Consider the following 20,197-nt stretch of genomic DNA (forward strand, 5'->3'; position numbering starts at 1 on the left):
ACAAAATTATTACTATCTATGTGTTCTTTATCCAGTTGGGTGTTTTCCTGGCTGCCCAGTGATGGAGTGTGAAATAAAAGAAAATATATATATTGGTCTCTGCCCCTGATTCCTGGCACACTGCTTCTAAAACCCTTGTAATTTCCTAAGTGATAAGAAAACTAGGGGAATCTCTCTTTTTTTCTTCCAAATTTTTATTTAAATTCTAGTTAGTTAACATAGAGTGTAATATCGGTTTTTGGAGTAGAATTTAGTGATTTATCACTTACATACAATACCAGTGCTCATCATAACAAGTGTCCTCCTTAATACCCATCACTCATTTAGTCTGTCCTCCACCCACCTCCCTCCGTCAACCCTCAGTTTGTTCTCTGTTTTTAAGTCTCTTATGGTTTGCCTCCCCTCTCTTCTCTCTCTCTCTTTTTTTTCCCTTCCCACATGTTCATCTGTTTTGTTTCCTAAATTCCACTATGAGTGAAACCATATAGTATTTGTCTTTCTCTGACTGACTTATTTTGCTTAGCATAATACAGTCTAGCTCCATCCATGTCATTGCAAATGGCAAGATTTCATTATTTTTGATGGCTGAGTCATGTTCCATTGTGTATATATAACACATTCTTTATCCATTCATCAGCCAATGGACATTTGGGCTCTCTCCACAGTTTGGCTATTGTTGGTAATGCTGCTATAAACATCGTGGTTCATGTACCCCTTCAAATCTGTATTTTTGTATCCTTTGGGTAGATATCCAGTAGTGCAATTGCTGAATTGTAGGGTAGTTCTATTTTTAACTTTTTGAGGAAGCTTCATACTGTCTTCCATAGTGGCTGTTCCAGTTTGCATTCCCACCAGCAGTGTAAGAGGGTTACCCTTTCTCTGCATCCTCTCTAACATCTCTTGTTTCCTGTGTTGTTAATTTTAGCCATTCTGACAGGTGTGAGATGATATCTCATTGTGGTTTTGATTTGCATTTCCCTGATGATGAGTGATGAGCATCTTTTCATGTGTCTATTAGTCATCTGGATGTCTTTGGAAAAATGTCTGTTCATGTCTTCTGCCCATTTCTTAACTGGATTATTTGTTTTTTGGGGTGTTGATTTTGATAAGATATTTATAGATTTTTGGATACTAAACCTTTATCAGATATGTCATTTGCAAATATCTCCTCCCATTCCATAGGCTGCCTTTTAGTTTTTTTGTTTGTTTCCTTCATTGTGCAAAAGCTTTTTATCTTGATGAAGCCCCAGTAGTTCATTTTTGCTTTTGTTTCCCTTTCCTCTGGTGATGTATCTAGTAATTCCTGTCTGACATTTAGGCCTTTCATCCATTTTGAATTTATTTTTGTGTATGGTGTGAAAAAGTGGTCCAGTTTCATTCTTCTGCATGTGGCTGTCCAGTTTTCCAATACCATTTGTTGAAGAGACTGTCTTTTTTTCCATTGGATATTCTTTCCTACTTTGTTGAAGATTAGTTGACCATATAGTTATGGCTTTACTTCTGGGTTTTCTGTTCTGTTCCATTGATCTGTGTGGCTGTTTTTGTGCCAGTGCCATACTGTCTTGATGACTACAGCTTTGTAATATAGCTTGAAGTCTGGAATTGTGATGCTTCCTGCCTTGCTTTTCCTTTTCAGTATTGCTTTGACTATTTGGGGTCTTTTGTGGTTCCATACAAATTTGAGGATTGTTTGGTCTAGCTCTGTGAAAAATGTTGGTGGTATTTTGATAGGGATTGCATTAAATGTGTAGATTGCTTTGGGTAGTATAGACGTTTTAACAGTGTTTGTTATTCCAATTCATGAGTATGGAATTTTTTCCCATTTCTTTGTGTCCTCTTCAATTTCTTTCATAGGTGTTCTGTAGTTTTCAGCATACATATCTTTTACCTCTTTGTTTAGGTTTATTCCTAGGTATCTTATTGTTATTGGTGCAATTGTAAATGGAATCGATTCCTTGATTTCTTTTTCTGGTGCTTCATTATTGGTGTATAGAAATGCAACAAATTTCTGCAAATTGATTTTATATCCTGGGACTTTGCTGAATTCATGTATTCTCGCAAATTTTTGGTGGAGTTTTTGGATTTTCTACATGGAGTATCTTGTTGTCTGCAGATAGTGAAATTTTGACTTCTTCCTTGCCTATTTAGAAACCTTTTATTTCTTTTTGTTGTCTGATTGCTGTGGCTAAGACTTCTAGTACTATGTTAAACAGTAATGGTGAGAGTGAACATCCCTATCTTGTTCCTGACCATAGAGGAAAAGCTCTCAGTTTTCCCCCATTGAGGATAGTATTAGCTGTGCGTCTTTTGTATATGGCTTTTATGATGTTGAAGTATGTTCCATCTTTACCTACTTTGTTGAGGGTTACTAGGAGCATCTCTTATTTTAACATTTGGTCTTTAATCCTCTGACATAGGACTGCTAAAACCCTTGTAAATTCCTAAGTGGGTAAGAGACTAGGAGCATCTTTTGTTCTATTGACATGACTCCGAATAGACCCCTGGATGGCTCCTGGGTGGGGGCTGGTCATCAGAAAGACCATGCCATGATTAGAAGCTTGGAATTTTCAGTCCCCCCCCCACTTCTCCAGGGAGTAGAGGAGGGCTAGAAATGGAGTTAATAATTGAACATGCCTACATGATAAAGCCTCCATAAAAATCCCAATAGCATGGGGTTCTGGGAGCTTCCAGGATGGAGAACACATCCACACTGGGAGGATGATGCACCCCAACTCCATGGGGATGGAAGGTCCTGTGCTTGGGACACAGGTGAAAAACTGGGTAGGTTTTTCTTTATGGGGGAAATCATTTTGAGAGCAGCAGCCTGATGAGCTCACACAGAACATTGTGTGCAAAATGCTAATCGGATAGAAACGATGTGTATATGTGTATGCATACACAGACATGTGTTTATGTGCACGTGTGTGCGTGTCTGCATTTGTATTCCCAAGCTCCTGAAAAACACTCAGTGGATGTTTCTAGATGCTTCTGACCCATGGATTTGAGAAGGACCCTATGTCTACCCTCTGAAATGCTCCTAGGTATTTTTTCCTCACCCCAAACAGCTCCTGAAAGGAAGTTATACAAACTGGCTTACTACTTATACTTTTATCAATACTCAACCAAGGACAAATGGTGTTTCTTTTTTTTTAGTTCTGAACAAAGCTTTCCTGTGGCAAACAAATACCCCTCAATTCATTCCAAGAGCATTGAAAAACCAAAGTTGAAAAGAGAAACAAATGGGCAGACCAGAGAAATGTTTTGGAAAGATTTTTCAGAGGACAGGAATCTCCAAGGTAAATCAGTCTTGGGAGCCACAAAATATTTGTTCAAAGGAATGTAGGAGAACAAAAAGAAATTTCAGCCCCCAAATACTGGATTTTCTCATTGCTTAGCCTAATTTCCATATTTATACATATTTGCTTGTTGTTTTTCCTGACTGTAATCCCTCACCACTATAATTATGAAAAATACAGATCCGCTTCTGTTGTATTTTCATTTGTTTTGTTTTTGAGAGAGAGGGAAGGAGAGTGTCACTGTTTTGTTCTATTAAATTCTGTCCAATTTTGCTGGAAATATGTAGGTAGCCGATATGAAATATTTTCATTCCTGTTTTCTTTTGGAGATTTACTCTTTATGCAATTTTTTGACATGAAAACAAAATGAAATGAAAGCCTTTCAAATCCAGTATCGAGGTTACAAATGAGACCTAAAAACCAGTCACAGGCTGCCCACTCCTGTGGACTTCCTGATAGCGTTGTAATCAGCTCCACTCAGAATGTTCTCTACCTTGGGGAGATTTAAGGCCAACTGACATCACCAACTCCCAGGCTAGGAACTAGCACTTTTAATGGGAAGAGTACAGCACAGTGTCTAAACCAGCACTTAGTGGGCACTCTTTAATGAAGGTGAAAGCAAGCTGCCCCAGGGATTCTGATTCCCAAAACTATTTATTCTCCATTGCCTTTAGGATCAAGTACAAAGGCCTAAATCTATCCTCTATGGCCCTGTCTAATGAGGCTTCTGCTCATCTCTCCAGCTCTTATCTTGGCTCCCTAAACTCTGTCTCTGTTCATATTCCACAGAGCAGTCTTTTTAAGCCATTAAGACCCTCCAGAGAATTTACATGGCACTGAGAATAAAATCCAGACTCCACAGCTGGGGACACTCCAAGTGTCCCCAGAGTCCCTCCATGATCTGGCCCCTGTGTACCTCCCCAGCCTTATTTCCTACCATCTCCCCCTTTCACTACATCTCAGCCACATTCCCTTCCTTTCTGTTCCTCAAACACAGTTCTTTTTTACTTGGTGGGCTTTGCAACTGCTGTTCCTCATCCAGGGACACTTGTCCAGGATTTTCCTTCCCATCCTCTGAGTTTTAGCTGGCTCCCTGAGCAGCCAGCGCAGTGAATCTTCCCCAATCACTCGCTACCACAGCACTGTTTTTCATTCCATTCTCTGTTGTGATCATGTTTGTTTGTCTCTCCCTGGAATTTGAGCACCATGAGGGCAGCGAATATCTCTGTCTGGTTCACCAGCCTATTCCCGGTATTGAGATTGGTTGGCCTGATACAAAATAGGCATCAATATAAACCAGTGAGTGAGTGAATGAATGTATGAGCCAGTGGTTCTCAGACTTGAGTGTCAGAATCACCAGAGGGTTGTCAAAACAGATTGCTGTCCTGACCCTCCAAATTCCCGAGTTGGTAGGTCTGGGGTGAGACCTCCAAGTTTGCATTTCTCCCAAGTTACCCCTGCACATGGTAACTTTGCCTTCCCAGACCCTGAGTCCTCCAGGGTCCATCTGCATTTAGCTGGAAGCTCAGGAATGTGATCTGAACTCCAGGAGAGCATGAGATGCCTATGCAAGTGAAGTCAGATCTGACGGCTGCGTAGCACTGGACTTCAGCTCACTCTCAGGCCTCCTTACTTGCAGAATGCTTTGCCCCAGGCCTTCCTCCTCTTGCTTTTCCTCTTACCAGACTCAACCTTTAATAAAAGTGGCTTTTTCTCCTCTTTGTCTCCAACGTTTAATTTCTCCAGCTTAGCGCAAACCTAAACTGTGCCATTTTTTTGGTTGGCATTAATATACTGTAATAACCTGTGGAAAGAGCCCAGGTTGCTTTCTTGAGGCAGAGCAATAAATGCTAAAATTGGTTCTAGGGCAGAAAAAAAAATAGAAAAAAAATTTCTTAATGGCTTCTCAAATTGCAGTTTTATCTTCTTAAATACTGCTCTTTGAAGTCACCTTCATTTTTCTGGTAATTTTGAGAAACTCAGTGCTGCTCCCTTGCCTATTACAAAGTCAAAAAGAGGACGTGAGTTGAGCCTGGAGGCCCACCTGCAAGAACATCTCAGGCTCAGGATGTCCCTGGTCTAAGGGACATTCATCCTTTGTGAGAAGCTCACCTTGCTGTGGTGTTGGAGCTGCACCCAACCTCCATAGCCGAATCTCTGTGGGGGAGAAGCACAGTTAGACTGGAGGAACAAAACAGGGAGGACTGCAATAAAGGGGCATCCCCGGGGCAAAGGATCCTGAGCTCCATCCTACCAGGCAGCACCTTCCCATTTTCTGCCCCCAACACCCATGTATCACATACTCAATATTGATATTTAAATCAATTTACTTTTTTTCCCCTCAAGTATATTTATTTGAAATATAAAGAGGAAAATTCTATATCATAGAAGTGCTCATTTTACCTAGGTTACAATATTTTTTTAAGATTTTATTTTATTTATTTGACAGAGAGGAAGAGGAAGAGAGTGAGCACGCACTCTCTTGTGAGCAGGGGGAGCAGCAGAGGAAGAGATAGAAGTGGACTCTGCTGAGCAGGGAGCCCAATGTGGGGCTCGAACCCAGGACCCTGGGATCCTGACCTGAGCCGAAGGCAGACGCTCAACCGACTAAACCACCCAGGTGCCCCGGTTACAATTTTTTTTAAGTTTGGTTTATTGAGGTATAATTTACACACAGTAACATTAGATCTTTGTAAGTGTATATTCTATGCAATCCCACGTTGCAATCAAAATAAAAATAGAGTCTTTCATCACCCTGAAATACAATCTTATGCTCCTTTACAGTCGACACTTAACTCACCCTTGTCCTCAGCCCCTTAGAGCCACTGGTCTGATTTCTCTGTTTATAAGTTGACTTTTCCAGAATGTTGTTTAAGTTAAATCATACATTATGCATCCTTTGTGAGTAGATTTGTTTTCATTTAGTAATGCGTTTGAGATCCATCCATGTTGTTGCTTGTGTTAGTAGTTCACTCCTTTTTTACTGATGAGTAGTATTCCATTCTAGGGATATACCACAATTTATTTATTCATTCATCACTTGGTGGACATTTTGTTTTTCTACTTATCTGCTATTATGAATAAAGTTGCTATAAACATTTGAAGACAGTTCTTTGTGTAGAAATATGTTTTATTTTTTCTTAGATAAATATCCAGGAGCAGAATTGCCTCATGAGAAACTGCCACTTAGAAACTGTGGCTAAAGTGGCTGTAGAAGTCTGCATGCCCAGCAACAAAGTATGAGAATTCCAGTTGCTCCATACCCTCATCTGCACGTAGTATTGTCAGTTTTCTTAATTTAGCCATTTCAGTAGGTGTGTAGTGGTATACCATTGTGGTCTTGATTTGTATTTCTCTAACAACGAGAACAGCTTTTCAAGTACTTATTTGACATATTTTCTTTGGTGAAGTATCTGTGAACATTCTTTGCCTAGTTTTTTTTTAAATCGTGTTATTTGTCTTCTAATGACTGAGTTTTGAGAGTTGTTTATGTGTTCTGGATCAGATATCAGACACTAGCTTGCAATTTTTAAATGAGGATTAACATTAAAAAATACTTGTCCATGTACCACCTAAAATCATTTCATGGACCACCAGGAGTACATGGACTGTAAGGACTACTCTTTAGGAAATACCATCTTAGAATGCTAACACTGCTCTTCAAACCATGGGTTGCAGTCCATTAGTAGATCATGAAATCTGTTTAGTGGATAGTGACCCAGACATTCTAAAAACCAAAATAGTTTGTGCAATGGATGCTGCCAGCGTCCAACCCAACTTCCCTCCCCTTAACACTCCTGTGCACACCAGCCCTCCTTCACCTGTCAGCCCCTGCATTTCTTTGACAAGGGCTTCCCTGTTGCTACTGAAGCCAGCTTTGATCCGGTCCTTCTAGAGGGTCAGAAGTCTCAGGAAATTAGTGTCCCCATTCCTGGCTCCCTGCCTCCAAAGCCCTCAACCAGTGACTGAGGGTGTCTGTATGTAAGTACACTGAATACACTGGTTTCCCCACCACTTGGGCATCATGAGTCTGAGTTGAGGCACACATTCTACACTTTCTTTGGCTGCCTTGCTTTCCCTGTCTCATTTCTCCTCTTTCCTGGTGTTTCCAGGATCATCTCCAAAGTAAACTACTTGCATTTGAATCTTTGTTTCAGGGTCTGCTTCTTGGAAAACCCAAGCTAAAATAGGAATGGAATGGAATGGAGTAGAATAGAACAGAATAGAATAGAATAATATATTAGAATGTTTCCCATGTGGTATTAGTTCATTAGACCTTTCCATCATATATATGAATGTACTGAGTCACAGTATAAAATATATTTCTTCTTGAGGTCATGAATAAAAAATTTTCAAAGGCTGCCTAAGAACATAGGTATATATAACTCATGTAACCATAGGTTTTAAAATCTCATTTTGTTCATTCATTCTCCAAACCCTCAGGGAATCCCACCCCTGACCAGCCTTACTAGGGCAGAGAAAATAAAAGTGAAGGACACTTCCAGCCTGTGTGGAGCACAGTCTTGAACGTGTGGGGCTGGGATGGCAAGTACTGGAGGGTGATGGTGTATGAGACGTGCTGTGGTAGAGTAACATAAGCTCCCTGGGAGCCTGGAGGAGGGTACTGACCACCAACTTGAATCAGGTGGTATCTAGGGAGGGAGGTTGAAATGATAGTCTGGGATCAGATTGGAGAGAAACTACCAGTGTTCACCATTTCCAGGCTTTAGAACAGTTATTCTCACAGTGTGATGAAGAAGGGAAGGTGTGGGGCCCGGAAACAGATGTGAAGAGCTCATTAACAGCTTTTGTCAGTAGTGATGAGTAGGGAAGCTGACCATCAGCTCAACTTCTTGCTTGTTGTAGTTGGATGAAACCAGCTAACAGTGGCTGGTTTCCATGTCCTGTTACAAGGCAGTTGTCTTGAGTGAGTCAGGTGATGGAAGGTTCCTCTTCCTAGCTACCCTCTCACCTCCAGACTGAGGGGAGGTCTGGGCCAACTGCACAGAGGTGTTTGTATGTTTCTGTGTCTGTGAGTGGGGCCTGCCCCAGGAGATTTAAGATTTGGTAAATTCTGTATCAGCCTTATTCCACCTTGGCATAAGGTCTGTTCTTGAGTTCTAGCTCCAAAGAATCATATTAGCTCTGGAAATCTACCGGCCCCCTTCCTAAATGGTATCACAGGACCTGAAGTAGCAGGCTGGGCATGCAGAGGAAACTGTCCACCAGGGGGCCAAGCTTCTCTTCTTTGTACGAGCCTCTTCCTTTGCACTCCTCTATCCCACTCTCCTCCTTACAGGCATTTAATACCCTTGTGCCACCCCTCCACCTTCTCCTGGATAAAGCTGCTGAGAGATCTGTATTGGTGCAGGAGGTGGCATATGGCCTCAACCAGTTACATTTTAGAGTAAATTAACTTTCTCTCGAATTGGAAAATTGCCATTGAAACTTTAGTGTAGAAGAAAAGGTTTTGTTTCCTTGTTTCCTTCTTTTCTTCTTTCTTCCTTTCTTCCTTCTTTCCTCTCTGTCTTTCTTACTTTTTCTGAATTTGCTAAGGAACTTTAACCCATAAGTTAGCAGGTTAAAGATGTGTTCCATTGGAGGAAGGGTAGAGAGGCAGAGAGAGGCAGAACAAAGGGATCCTGTCACACATGACAAACCACTTAAAAGATCCTTGACTTTGTTGGAGTAACTTAGCATTTTACACTTATGTGTAAAATGAGGCTACATTTTGTGCTTCATATGTAACTGTGGCATAGGGTTTTACAGGAATTAATTGAGATAAAATTCATAGAAAGCCACTGATACCAGACCTGGCGTATAGAAAGAACCTCATCAATGCTAATGATGATTGTGATGATGGTGACAGTGGCATTGGTGGTGGTGGAGGTGGTGACAAAGGTGGCGAGAGTGATGGTTGTGGTGTTTGTAGGATTGGCAGTGGCGGTGGCAATGGTAGAGGTTGTGAGGTGGTAGCGGTGATGGTTGTGTTAGTGAGCTTCATGGCAGTGGTGGTGGCAGACAGGGATGGCATTGGATGTAGCATAGAGGTGGCAGCCTGTTCTATCCTCAGGTGGTGGAAGAAGGCATACCCTAGCGCCAGACTAAAGAGTGCTCTGAAAGAAGGAGCTCTTGTCACCCTTCTTTCCTCCTTCCTCTTTCTTGGAAAGCACAAAATTTGACCACTTTGTGTTTCTTCTAAGCCCCTTGCAAAGGCCTAACCTATTTAGGGCAACTGTTGCAAGTCTGGGCTCTGCATAGTTCTGCAGCCGTCATCCTAGGTTGAACCAAGCCTGGGGTCTGAAATTTATGACCTTGAAAGTAGTTTTGGTGAGAGCATATGCCAAGAGGCATTTACAGTCTGAAAATGTTTGACTGACAACGACCAGGGTCCCGTAGGCATTTAAGGGCATGACAATAAAAAACAAACTAAAAAATCCAAGGGAATTCAGTTTTATATACAAGAGTTATGTTTCTGAGATGGATTTATATGAGTCAGAGGTAGATGAACTGAATGGCATTTTTAGTGTCTTGGGGCCCTCATACTTCATGAGGTGAATAAGGAACTTCCTGTGTGATGAAACCAGATATCTATTTCCTCAGAGGGGTTGCTTAAAAGTCAGATTATGTCTGGGATTTGGTCCCCTAAAACCTGACAGTGATCAAGTGCAATTAAATCATTGCTAACGATAAAAGATATAAATATATATTTATTAAAGGCCAGACTTTTTTGACCCCATTTAAAACTAGAAGAATCTTTGCAAATCTTACTATTGGGGACATAGTAGGTGATCCATAAATTCTTACTGAAGGAAAGAGCCAAGACCTTATTATCATTATAGTTGTTATGAACAATCTCATAGTGGATCAGTCTGAAACATTGTTCACCGTGGTTCCTTGGGCCACCATCCTCCTCTTTCTGATAGCAGAGAGTGGGGGTCCTGATGCATCAGAAACACAATTTAATCAAGTGCCCCCTGCATCTGCTCTCTTTCCACATGAGATAGATTTTTTCCCCCTAAGGATTTTAACTGTAAGTCCGAGTAAAATCATTATTAGCAAGTGAAAATAAAAAGATTTCTCAAATCCCAGTCCTTTGTAGTCATTAGTTAATTATCCAACCCAGGATGTTGATTCTGCTTGTTTGTTTCCTCACTGCATTAGGAGGTCAAGGTTATTGAGGTGTGTCCATTAATGTTTAATAAAGAAAAGCAGGTTGGAAAATAGATACTAGTTTTTCAAACAAAACTAGTACTGGCTTCTCCTTTTCATTCTTTTATTGGAAAGTTTGAAAAAATGGTTAGAAAAGATCAGAGATTGATGTTTTGAAATAATATTTTACCCCTTAAGAAACAATTTGAAGATAAAGGAAAATCTGCTGTAATTACTGAACTATATGAACGCCAAGGATTCATGTCACTTTAATGCTCACTTTACTCTGACTATATGGACTGGAAATGGGGAGAGAGGAAGAAGAATCCCGGCACTATTTATATGTATGTTTATTTATCTCACTCCCAGTTTGAAAACACACAACTGTTTTTCAGCTGGTTTTTTCATCACTGGCTTGCCTGCAATCAAATGAAAACTTTACCACATAACAGATCCACTTGCTTGACCTGTGGGTTGAAGTCAGGTTCCAGTGACCCTGTGATGAGGCCCTCAGTGGGTTTACATGAGTGTGGGGGATTGGGGAACTGGCTGGTGTCGAGGGAGGCACTGGGGGACAGAGGGAAGCAGGGACATCCCTCACAGCACTGATATTCTCCTGAGCCAGCTCTATCAAGATGGTTGCAGTGGTAATGCTGTAGAGGGGCCACCATGGTCCCACATAGCTCCGGGATTAGGGGCTCATTTCTGAGTCTTAGGCACTCATTGGTCCAGCAAGGTTGATAATATAAATCCTATCTGCAATTTACACAATTTTTATGTGAATCAAACATATGTATATATTGCTCCCTGGAAGTCTAAGAGTATAATGGTTATTATTACTATCATCATATCATCAACATAATTAAGTGCATCAGTTATCTGTTTGCAGCACATGAGACTACTAGATAGAACCCTGGTTTATTGGGACAAAATGCCCCTCCCCTCTTATGAGGCAAGCTAGAAGTTAAGAAGGAGAAGGGAGGGGGATGTCTGGAGGGGGGTGGCTCATTCAGTTAGGTGTCTGACTCTTGGTTTCAGCTCAGGTTGTGATCTCAGGGCTGTGAGATCGAGCCCCTTGTCAAGCTCCACGCTCAGTGTGGAGTCTGCCTGAGGCTCTCTCTCCCTCTCCCGCTGCCCCTCCCCAGCCTCAAATAAATAAATAAATAAATCTTAAAATAATTAAGAAGGAGAAGGGGGAATAAAGAGCCAGCAGAGCATGTGCTTGGGAAGTCTCCAGGGCACACATTTATGGTTATAGCCTCCCTAAGCTCTGCATCTTTCAGCTTCCTAAGCAGTTTTAACAATGCCTTTAGGACCCTGCATTGGGTGGGAACACCTAGAAATTGTCAGCTCTTGGTGACAACTTCTCTGCTCAAACTGGAGGCAGGCTTCCAGGTGGGAGGCAGTTAATGGGAGGTGGAGTTGTGGCACATGATACTAGGTAGAAAGTTTTCTCCCTTTAGCAAAGAGGAGGCACCTTTTTAGGCTGCTCTGGGTCTTCATCACTAACCTTGTGAAGTGGTGTTTACACTTTAATAAAACATGATGAGGACAATAGCATTCAGAACAGCAAGTTCCTATGTAGGCAGTTAGATTCCTGGAGGGGTCAGTTGGTGCAGTTAGTTTTTAGTACCTGCTCTAACAGGAAGAGGCTTTCCTGTTAGAGCAGGTACTATAGATGGTTCAGCATCATATGTATTTTTCTGTCTACAATGTCTACTATCCACCTTACCTGAAGTACCAATGGACAAAGAAACAAGATTAACATTCTTCCAGGAGACAATTATGAGAAGAAAATAGTTTCACTTACTTGCACAATAAACTATATTTTAATTAGTTTGTGTTAATTCATTTTTCCTCACTTGGGATAAAAAAGATGAAACATTATTAGTGGCATGAAAATACTAGAGAAGGCTGAAGATTGGGTAAAACCTGATACTTAGCCTGAATAAAGCTCAAACCACTTATAAATTTCTTCATGTTCCCCATCTCCTTCTTTTAGTATTCATTCAAAAGTTCTTAATGACAAAAGGAAATTTTCCTCTTTTGAGAAACACAGAGAAAGAGACACTCATTGTACAAAGGCTTCATGTCATTTTCTCTAGGTTTTTTTTTGATGTTCCTACTCTCTAGTTCATAACAAGAATTTACAGCTTAAAGAACATCAAAAGGAAAGGTTTCAGACAGTGTCCTAAAATAGACTTTAAAAAAACTCCACAAGCTATCTCTTGGTGTTTCTAAAACTTATTTTAAACATTTTGGAAAGGAGATGTGTTTTAGAAGTACTGGAAGCCTATCACATTCCATGTTTTTAATAGTCTTTTACTTGAAACTGTAACTTTAAATTCTGTAGTTGGCACGTATCTTCCCAGCAGCTGAATATGTGATTTAAATGGAAGTAAAACTGCCTGACTTAAATTGTCCAGAAATTTTAGAGAATGCTTCATTTGAGGAGAAAAGGGGATTTTGAGAAGGCACTTACTTCTTTGATCAATGTTCTTTCAAAATAAATATAAAAGTAATTTTAAAAAACTGGGAAATCAGAGCTACCAAATAATTTTAAATCACCCCTAGAGCAGAGAAACTTAACATCTAATTCCCTAAAGAAGAGATAGATCTGTAATAGAAGCAGTGAGAAACCCTGGAGAAGGTCCAGAAATAATTCAGCAAATTAATCACCATTACCTTTTTTAGATCTGGCCATTCTTTTGGTAGAATATGACTATGGATGTCAATTTTCATCTCCGCAGGATCAGAGAAGCATGAAAAGAAAGATTTGGTATCAAGAGATCTCCATAAAAACCATGGAGTTAATTGATTTACATAGTTCCTTTACAGCTATTTTCCGGCACCAGTCAGTAGGCTTACTCAGCTCCGTCTAGGTTCACTGGAGTTGCCTTATTAAAGTTCAAAATTCTGTTTATTTGTCAACCTGGCTTTGGGTCAGCCACTGTTTGGTAATTGGGACTTTGGGCACTAAATTAAAAAATAAAAAAAATTTAAAAAAAAGACTGTACTAAACTTCAGGAGGTCAGATGTACTACTGGGTGCTTTTGAATTACAGCAGGTCCAAAATTGGCTAATCTTTGTTTTTAAATATTTCTTTTTTTTTTTTCAAGATATACATAAAAAAATCTGGGGCGCCTGGGTGGCGCAGTTGGTTGAGTGTCCAACTCTTGGATTTGGCTCAGGTAGTGATCTCATGGTCGTGGGATCGAGCCCCGCGTGGGGCTCTGAGCTCAGCATGGGGTCTGCTTGGGATTCTCTCTCCCCTTTCCCCTGCCCCTCCTGCTCGTGCTCTCTCACTCTCTAAAATAAATAAATAAATAAATCTTTAAAAAAAGATATACATAGTAAAAAATCAAATAGTACAGAGGGTTTTTAAGGAACAGTAGATCACTGATTCACCTTATCGTTGGTTTCATTCCCCAGAAGCAACCAATTTTAATGCTTTTGCTTTTTGTTCAGTTATTTACCTTGATGTCTTTAAACAATATTGATCAATTGGCTTGTTCCTGAAAATTTAGCATGTTGAAAAGTTGTGGGGGAAGTTTCACCTTTACTTTTGAATCAGAGAAAGAGCCCATTCTTCATACATGTTATTTTTTCCATTGCCTTTTTCTTTCATTTGTTCATTCATGCATTTACTATTTATTGAGGTTGAATGAGGTAAAATTATGCATATGTTGTAATAATAATTGTACACAGCTTAAGTGCAGGGGAAAAAAGAAAATAACCATTCCACTGAGAGTTGTCAGAGTACTTTGGAGAGGTCTTCCACTGGAGCATAAAGTGGGGCTATTGGTCATGCCTCTAAAGAGAGCCTAGAACAAAGCAGCCCTTTATTATTCTACGTTAACCCTTTCCTATTCCTGGAAAGCTTAAAATGTTCAAGGACCTGAGGTCCCTGGCACAGCCTTGCAACTGCTTTGGGATGATTCCTTCATCTCAGTCTCCACAGCACAGGGACTAAGTCATCCAAAAAGCCTTCCTACTAGGCTATTCAACTAGATTCTGGAAAAACTGTAACCAACATTCTTTTCAACTAGATTCTGGGTAAATTATAATAAGTTAAACTAGATTCTGAGTAAATTATAACAAACATTCTTTTAATATTGCTCAGCTTGAAAGAAAATAAATCCTCAAGATCATTTTTAAAAAAGTTCAGTGAGCTAAAACTGAATAAGTGAGCCTTAAATCAACATGGGGGCATATGCCAATACCCAAAGTAAGTGTGAGCACTTTCTGTGGCTCAGGCACTGTTCCAAGCATTTTACTCGTATCGATTCATTTGTTCCTTATAACAATCCTATGAGAGAGGAATTATCACTAATATCCATTTTATAGAAGAGGAAACTGAAGCACAGAGAAGTTAGATAACTTGTCCCTGGTCACAGAAAAAGTGATGGAGACAGAATTTGAACCCAGGCAGTGTAGACTCAGAATTCTAGAGCTTTAAGGATTTATATCTCACAGAGGAGTAGGAAATCATACCATGGGCTTGTATAAAACTGAGACCCCTTCATTTAACTAGAATTTTTGAAGGGGCTAGAACCAGCAAATAAGTAAACTAGAAGAAAAAAATCCACTGGTCAACAAAGGGAGTCTATTAGGACATCTGTCTCCATGATGAGAAAAAAAGGAAGAAAAAGAAAAGAATAACAATTTTTTTGAGAATTCCTTGAGAAGTATTATCCAAAGACAGTTACTGAAGGTTTTAATTAAAGTGGTACCAGGTTAGTAATCCTTGACTACTCCATTTCCACCCATGCCCAGAAAGAGAAAATAGAAATCTTTCCTGGAGAAGAGCATCCCAACTTAGTCCTCTCAATATTGCCACAGATTAAGGTCAAGAAAATATGGGCTTATAATAAAAAATTCTACACACATTAGGAAAAAAAACCACCATGAGGGAATGCCTACAGAAATAATAAATAGTAGATTTAAACCTCCAAGGGCATAAATATTGGAATTATTAAGCATAGAATATAAATTTATTTTACATGGAATGTTTAAAGAAATAAAAATTTAAAAATTGATGGACTATCAAATGATTGACCAAGTTTGAAAAGGGACAAAACTTTTATAAATGAAAACATAATAATTTAAATAAAAAATGCAGTTGGTGGATTAAACAGCAGAATAGACATGGTTGAGTGGAGAATTAATGAACTGGAAGAGAGACTTACTTGCCCAGAGAGATGAGGGGATTGAGCATATTTAAGAGTGTCACAGAGTACAAAGGATAAAATAAGAAAGTCTAAAAGGAGTCTAACAGAAGTGCTAAAAGAGAGGAGAGAGAAGTTAGAGGAGAGATATCCCAAGAGATAATAGCTGAGAATTTTCTAGACCTGATGAGCCAACATATCTAAGAATCGAAAACTATATCAAGAAAGATTAACAAAAAGAACTTCATTTCTAGAAACCTTGTAGTGAAACTACAGAACACCAGTAATAAAGATCAGATCCTATGAACTGCTAGAGAGAGAAAGAATGCCTTCAAAAATCAGCAATTAGACTGACAGCCAACTTCTCACAGCAATGAAAGGAGACATAGGACACAAGAAAATATGCTCAAAGGGATGATACACATGAACTGTCAGCCTGGAGTCATATACTTTGTAAAACTTAATTTTAACGATGAGGGAGAAGTAAAGATATCTTCAGATGAAAACTGAGTTTGCTACCAAAAAACCTTCACTTAAGGAATTCCTAATGATGTACTCCAGAAAGGAGGAAGAAGACTCCAGAAAGAAGGTCTGAAATATAAGAATGCATGGGAAGGAAAGAAACTGGTAATCATATAAGTAATTCTAAATCATATTAAGTATTTAAAATAATACCAGTAATAACAACGATAATGCCTTCATTAAAGAGATAAATTACTTGCAAAAGGTTGTCCAACCATACTTTTGGCTTTCTCTCCAAGGTATGCTCTCCTGACAGCAAATCTAATTTTCATATCTTTTGCTATCTGGATAAGCTGAGAGTTCCCTAAATCACCAAGTCCTGATTCCTTTTTTCTTACTAGTTTTTCAATCTGTCTTTTTCTTCTTGCATTTTACTATAATCACCAAGAAGGGATCAGGATGAACCTTTAACACTTTTCTTGGAAATCTCCTCAGCCAAATATCCAGTTTCATCACTTATAAATTCTTATTTCTACATAACTGTAGGACACACAATTAAACTAAGTTTTCTGCCACTATATAACAAGGACCCCCCCCTTCCTCTACTTTCTGTCATGTTCCTCATTTCCTTCTGAGCCCTCACTGGCAGAATCATTTGCATCCATATGTCTATTAACAGTCTATTCAAGGGAATCTAGGATTTTTTCTATCATACACCTCAAAGTTCTTCTACCCTCTACCTATTACTCAATTCCAAAGCCACTTTCACATTTTTTTGTATTTGTTACAGCAGCACCCCACTTCTGGGTACCAAAATCTGTATTTGTTTTCAATTGCTGCTATAACAGACTACATCCGTTGTGGTTTAAGCCAATACAAGTTTATTCTCTTACTATTTCAGAAGTCAGAAGTCTAAAATGGGTCAGCAGATCTGTGTTCCTGCTTAAGGTTCTGGAAAAGAATCTGTTTCCTTGCTTTTTCTGCCTTCTAGAGACTGTCTGCATCCTTGGCTCAGACTCCATCCTCCATCCCCAAAGCCAGCAGTGTGGTATCTTTCAGTATTTCTCTCCGTTCTGTCATCACATCACCTTTTTTTTGACTCTAACCCTTCCATCTCTCTCGTAAAGATTCATGTTATTATATTGGACCCACCCAGATAACCCACGATAATTTTCCCATCTCAAAATCCTTAACATCATCACATTTTCAAAGTCCCTTTAACCATGTGAAGTAACATTTTCACAGGTTCTGAGAATAGGACATGGAAATCCTTGAGTGGGGAGCATTATGCAGCCTACCACAATTGGGCATGGTAGAATGTTCAGAGTAACTACTAAAAGAATACACAAAGAGTATATAACTTTCAACCCTGTTAAGTGGAAACTGGAAAAAGAAAAAAAAAATCAATCTAAAAGAAGACAATAGAGAGGAAAAAAGAAACATGGAAAAAGTAGGCAAATAGAAAGCACACAGTAAAATGATAGAAATAACTACACCAGCTAAATGTTGTTTATTAGAAACATATTTAAACTCTAAGGATAGAGACAGTTTGACAGTAAAAAGGGAAGAGAAAATAGAGGAAGGAAATTCTAACCAAAAGAAAGCAATGATAGCCATGTCTGTCGTAAACACTTCACATTAGTCCAAATAAGAGACCACAATACAAAAAACATTGTTAAGGCAAAGGAGGATCACTTTAATAATAAAATGGTTCAGCTAAGTACAAAGCCACAATAATTCTAAATTTGGTATACCAGATTGCCTCAAAATATGTAATGCACACAACACATATTCCAAATATATATATATATATGAAAATTTGAAAAATTTTCCAACATATGTCTCTCAATTATTGATAAGTCAGATAAAAATTATCTACAGGGAGCTACAGAGGAAGGCCCCAATCCTGGGGAGCCACTAAAGAACCTCAAAAACATTTCACAAGAGAAAGAGAAAGAGCATTTTAAGCTCCAGCCTGCCCACAGAGCTCTAAGCCATTTTACCACAGGGTCATTTAATTAGCAGTTGTCCTAAAGCCCTAACATTTCTTCTCTCTCCCTGCTTTGGCCCTCCCATGGAAGGAGATCAAGCTCAGGAAGGAGGAGAATTGCCAGTGGGGAAAGGAGAAGAAAGAATCTGTGTGCCCACCTTCAGGGGGAGAAGCCTCACCTTTCAATGAGGATTGAAGAGATTATTAGTATATTTCAATGGGTATTTTATAGTTTTTCAATTGAGACTGGGTTTGTAATTTAAAATGAGCTTAGGAATTTTTATTATGTAAAAGTGAGTAGAAATGTCATGAAGGCTGCACAGGTTTTCATCCAGAGGGAGGAGGAGGACCGCCTTCACCAAGCAGTATTAAAGGGAAAGTGGGAGATTTAAAATGATGCATATGTAACAACATCTGATGAGTTCTGTGTATTCAGTGTACCTATAACAGGAGAAGAGAGCAATGCTTTTATTTTTGCTTATAAATACAGCAAACTTTTTGGCTAAATGGGCAGGAGGTTATAGGGTCCTTGACCCTTTCATTTCCCACTACAGGAATGAGGGAAGTGACAACAAAAAAGGGAAATTATATAAGATCTCATCTCCACATTTAAGAAAATGAATTATAAATCAGAAGAGCTTTATTCTCATTTATACTGGCATTCCTTTGTGGAAAAAGGCAAGAGATCCTTAAATTATTCAGTACTGGATTGTATAAAAATAAAAAAATGGTTTAGACTAAGTCTGAGTAGCTCCTTTCTCCTGGCCCTCATCTGATGGCTATGAGTCAGCTTAAATACCAGGCTTTGACTCCTGACTACTGCTTATTAGTTGGATGGTCTTGAGAAAGTTTCATGGTCTCTGTCAAATAGGGATGATAATGGAATTGATCTCATAGAGAGTTACTGTAAGTATTAACTTGAGTAAAATGAAAGTATCAGCTATGAATTATACCGTGACACCTAACCCAATTACTTCTTAGTCTGCCATATGCAAAGACTGGTAGGAAGTCTGATATTAGTCAGTTTGAGGGACCTTGCTTCCCCTTTCTTAGATTATATAAGAACCCTGGGCTTTTGTGATCCAGGACTATGGGGTAGGGGTGTGCCCTCTGTTGAAGTTACTACACTTGTGTTTCTCCTTGGCCAGGCCTGTGTGTTCCTCTTGAAGGTTGGCAGCTCCACTGGTTGAAAGGACCACTTCTCTTCCCCAATTTCCCCCCACCCGCATAATCAATAAATTGCCAAGTTCTTTTTTTTTTTTTAAAGATTTATCCATTTATTTGAGAGAGAGAGAGAAAGAGAGCATGAGTGGGAGGAGCAGAGGGAGAGGGAGAATCTCAAGCAGACTCTGCACTGAGCACAGAGCCTGATGCAGCCCTTGATCCCAATACCCTGAGATCAAGATCATGACCTGAGCCAAAACCAAGAGTCAGCCGCTTAATCAGCTGCACCACCCAGGCACCCCTTGCCAAATCTTTTTATTCTAAGCCCATTGCATCTTCCAACCTTGTTCTCTTCTCTCCAGTCTTTCTTTGAGGCCCTCACCATCTTTCTCCAGGATTGTTTAATTGCCCACTAGTGGCATCTTGGTCCACTGTAATCCATCCCCAGGACTCTTGATCAGCATGATCTTTCTAAAACACAAGACAATCACATCTTCAATGTAACACTTTTTATGGTTTCTCACTGCTAAGTCCAAGCATGCATGGGAAACAAGGCCCCATGGGTATTTCTCCACCTCTTTTGTCTCTGTGCTTTGCTACTGTGCCCTGTGCCCTAGTCACAGGGAATATTTGTGCCTCCCCAAATATGATATATTTCCCTTTTAGGCTTTATATATGGCTTCTTTGACCTCTAATGCTTGGAATAATTTTTCCCTGTCCTTTCTGCCAAGTGTACATCTCTATCCATCACTGAGCATTTAGCTTAAACATCACCTCCTCTATGAAGCCTCTTCTGCCAATACCCATCTCCAAATGGCAAAAGGGGACTACCCCCTCCTGCAAGAGTTAGCTGGGGAAATGAGTAGGAATGGCCCCAACAAAGCTGTGAATGATTTCAAGTTCATCTTCAAAGATACCAGAATCCCTTTCTACTACCTTTTCCCAGGCTTCTAGGTTTGGCACCC

The 20,197-nt window shown here is 39.6% G+C and overlaps 1 protein-coding gene across 6 annotated transcripts in view; it reads right to left on the bottom strand.

The window, feature by feature from the left end:
• Positions 1-13,316, bottom strand: part of ACMSD (aminocarboxymuconate semialdehyde decarboxylase) — a 72,822-nt gene extending 59,506 nt beyond the window's left edge. For 3 of the 6 annotated variants that reach the window (XM_025857013.2, XM_073884706.1, XM_073884711.1), the window contains exons 1-2: positions 13,134-13,316; positions 5,409-5,453 (exon numbers count right to left, since the gene is read on the bottom strand). In XM_025857013.2, coding sequence (XP_025712798.1) covers positions 5,409-5,453; positions 13,134-13,190 — 102 coding nt within the window. In that variant the 5' untranslated portion in view covers positions 13,191-13,316. The remainder of the gene's footprint in view (positions 1-5,408; positions 5,454-13,133) is intronic. The other 3 variants (XM_073884716.1, XM_073884700.1, XM_073884720.1) reach the window with 3 other exon arrangements.
• Positions 13,317-20,197: the final 6,881 nt, after the last annotated feature.

The sequence above is a fragment of the Callorhinus ursinus genome, unplaced genomic scaffold, assembly GCF_003265705.2.
Source record: "Callorhinus ursinus isolate GAN/ISIS: 27379988/994484 unplaced genomic scaffold, GSC_fseal_2.0 scaffold2, whole genome shotgun sequence".
Lineage (NCBI taxonomy): Eukaryota > Metazoa > Chordata > Mammalia > Carnivora > Otariidae > Callorhinus > Callorhinus ursinus.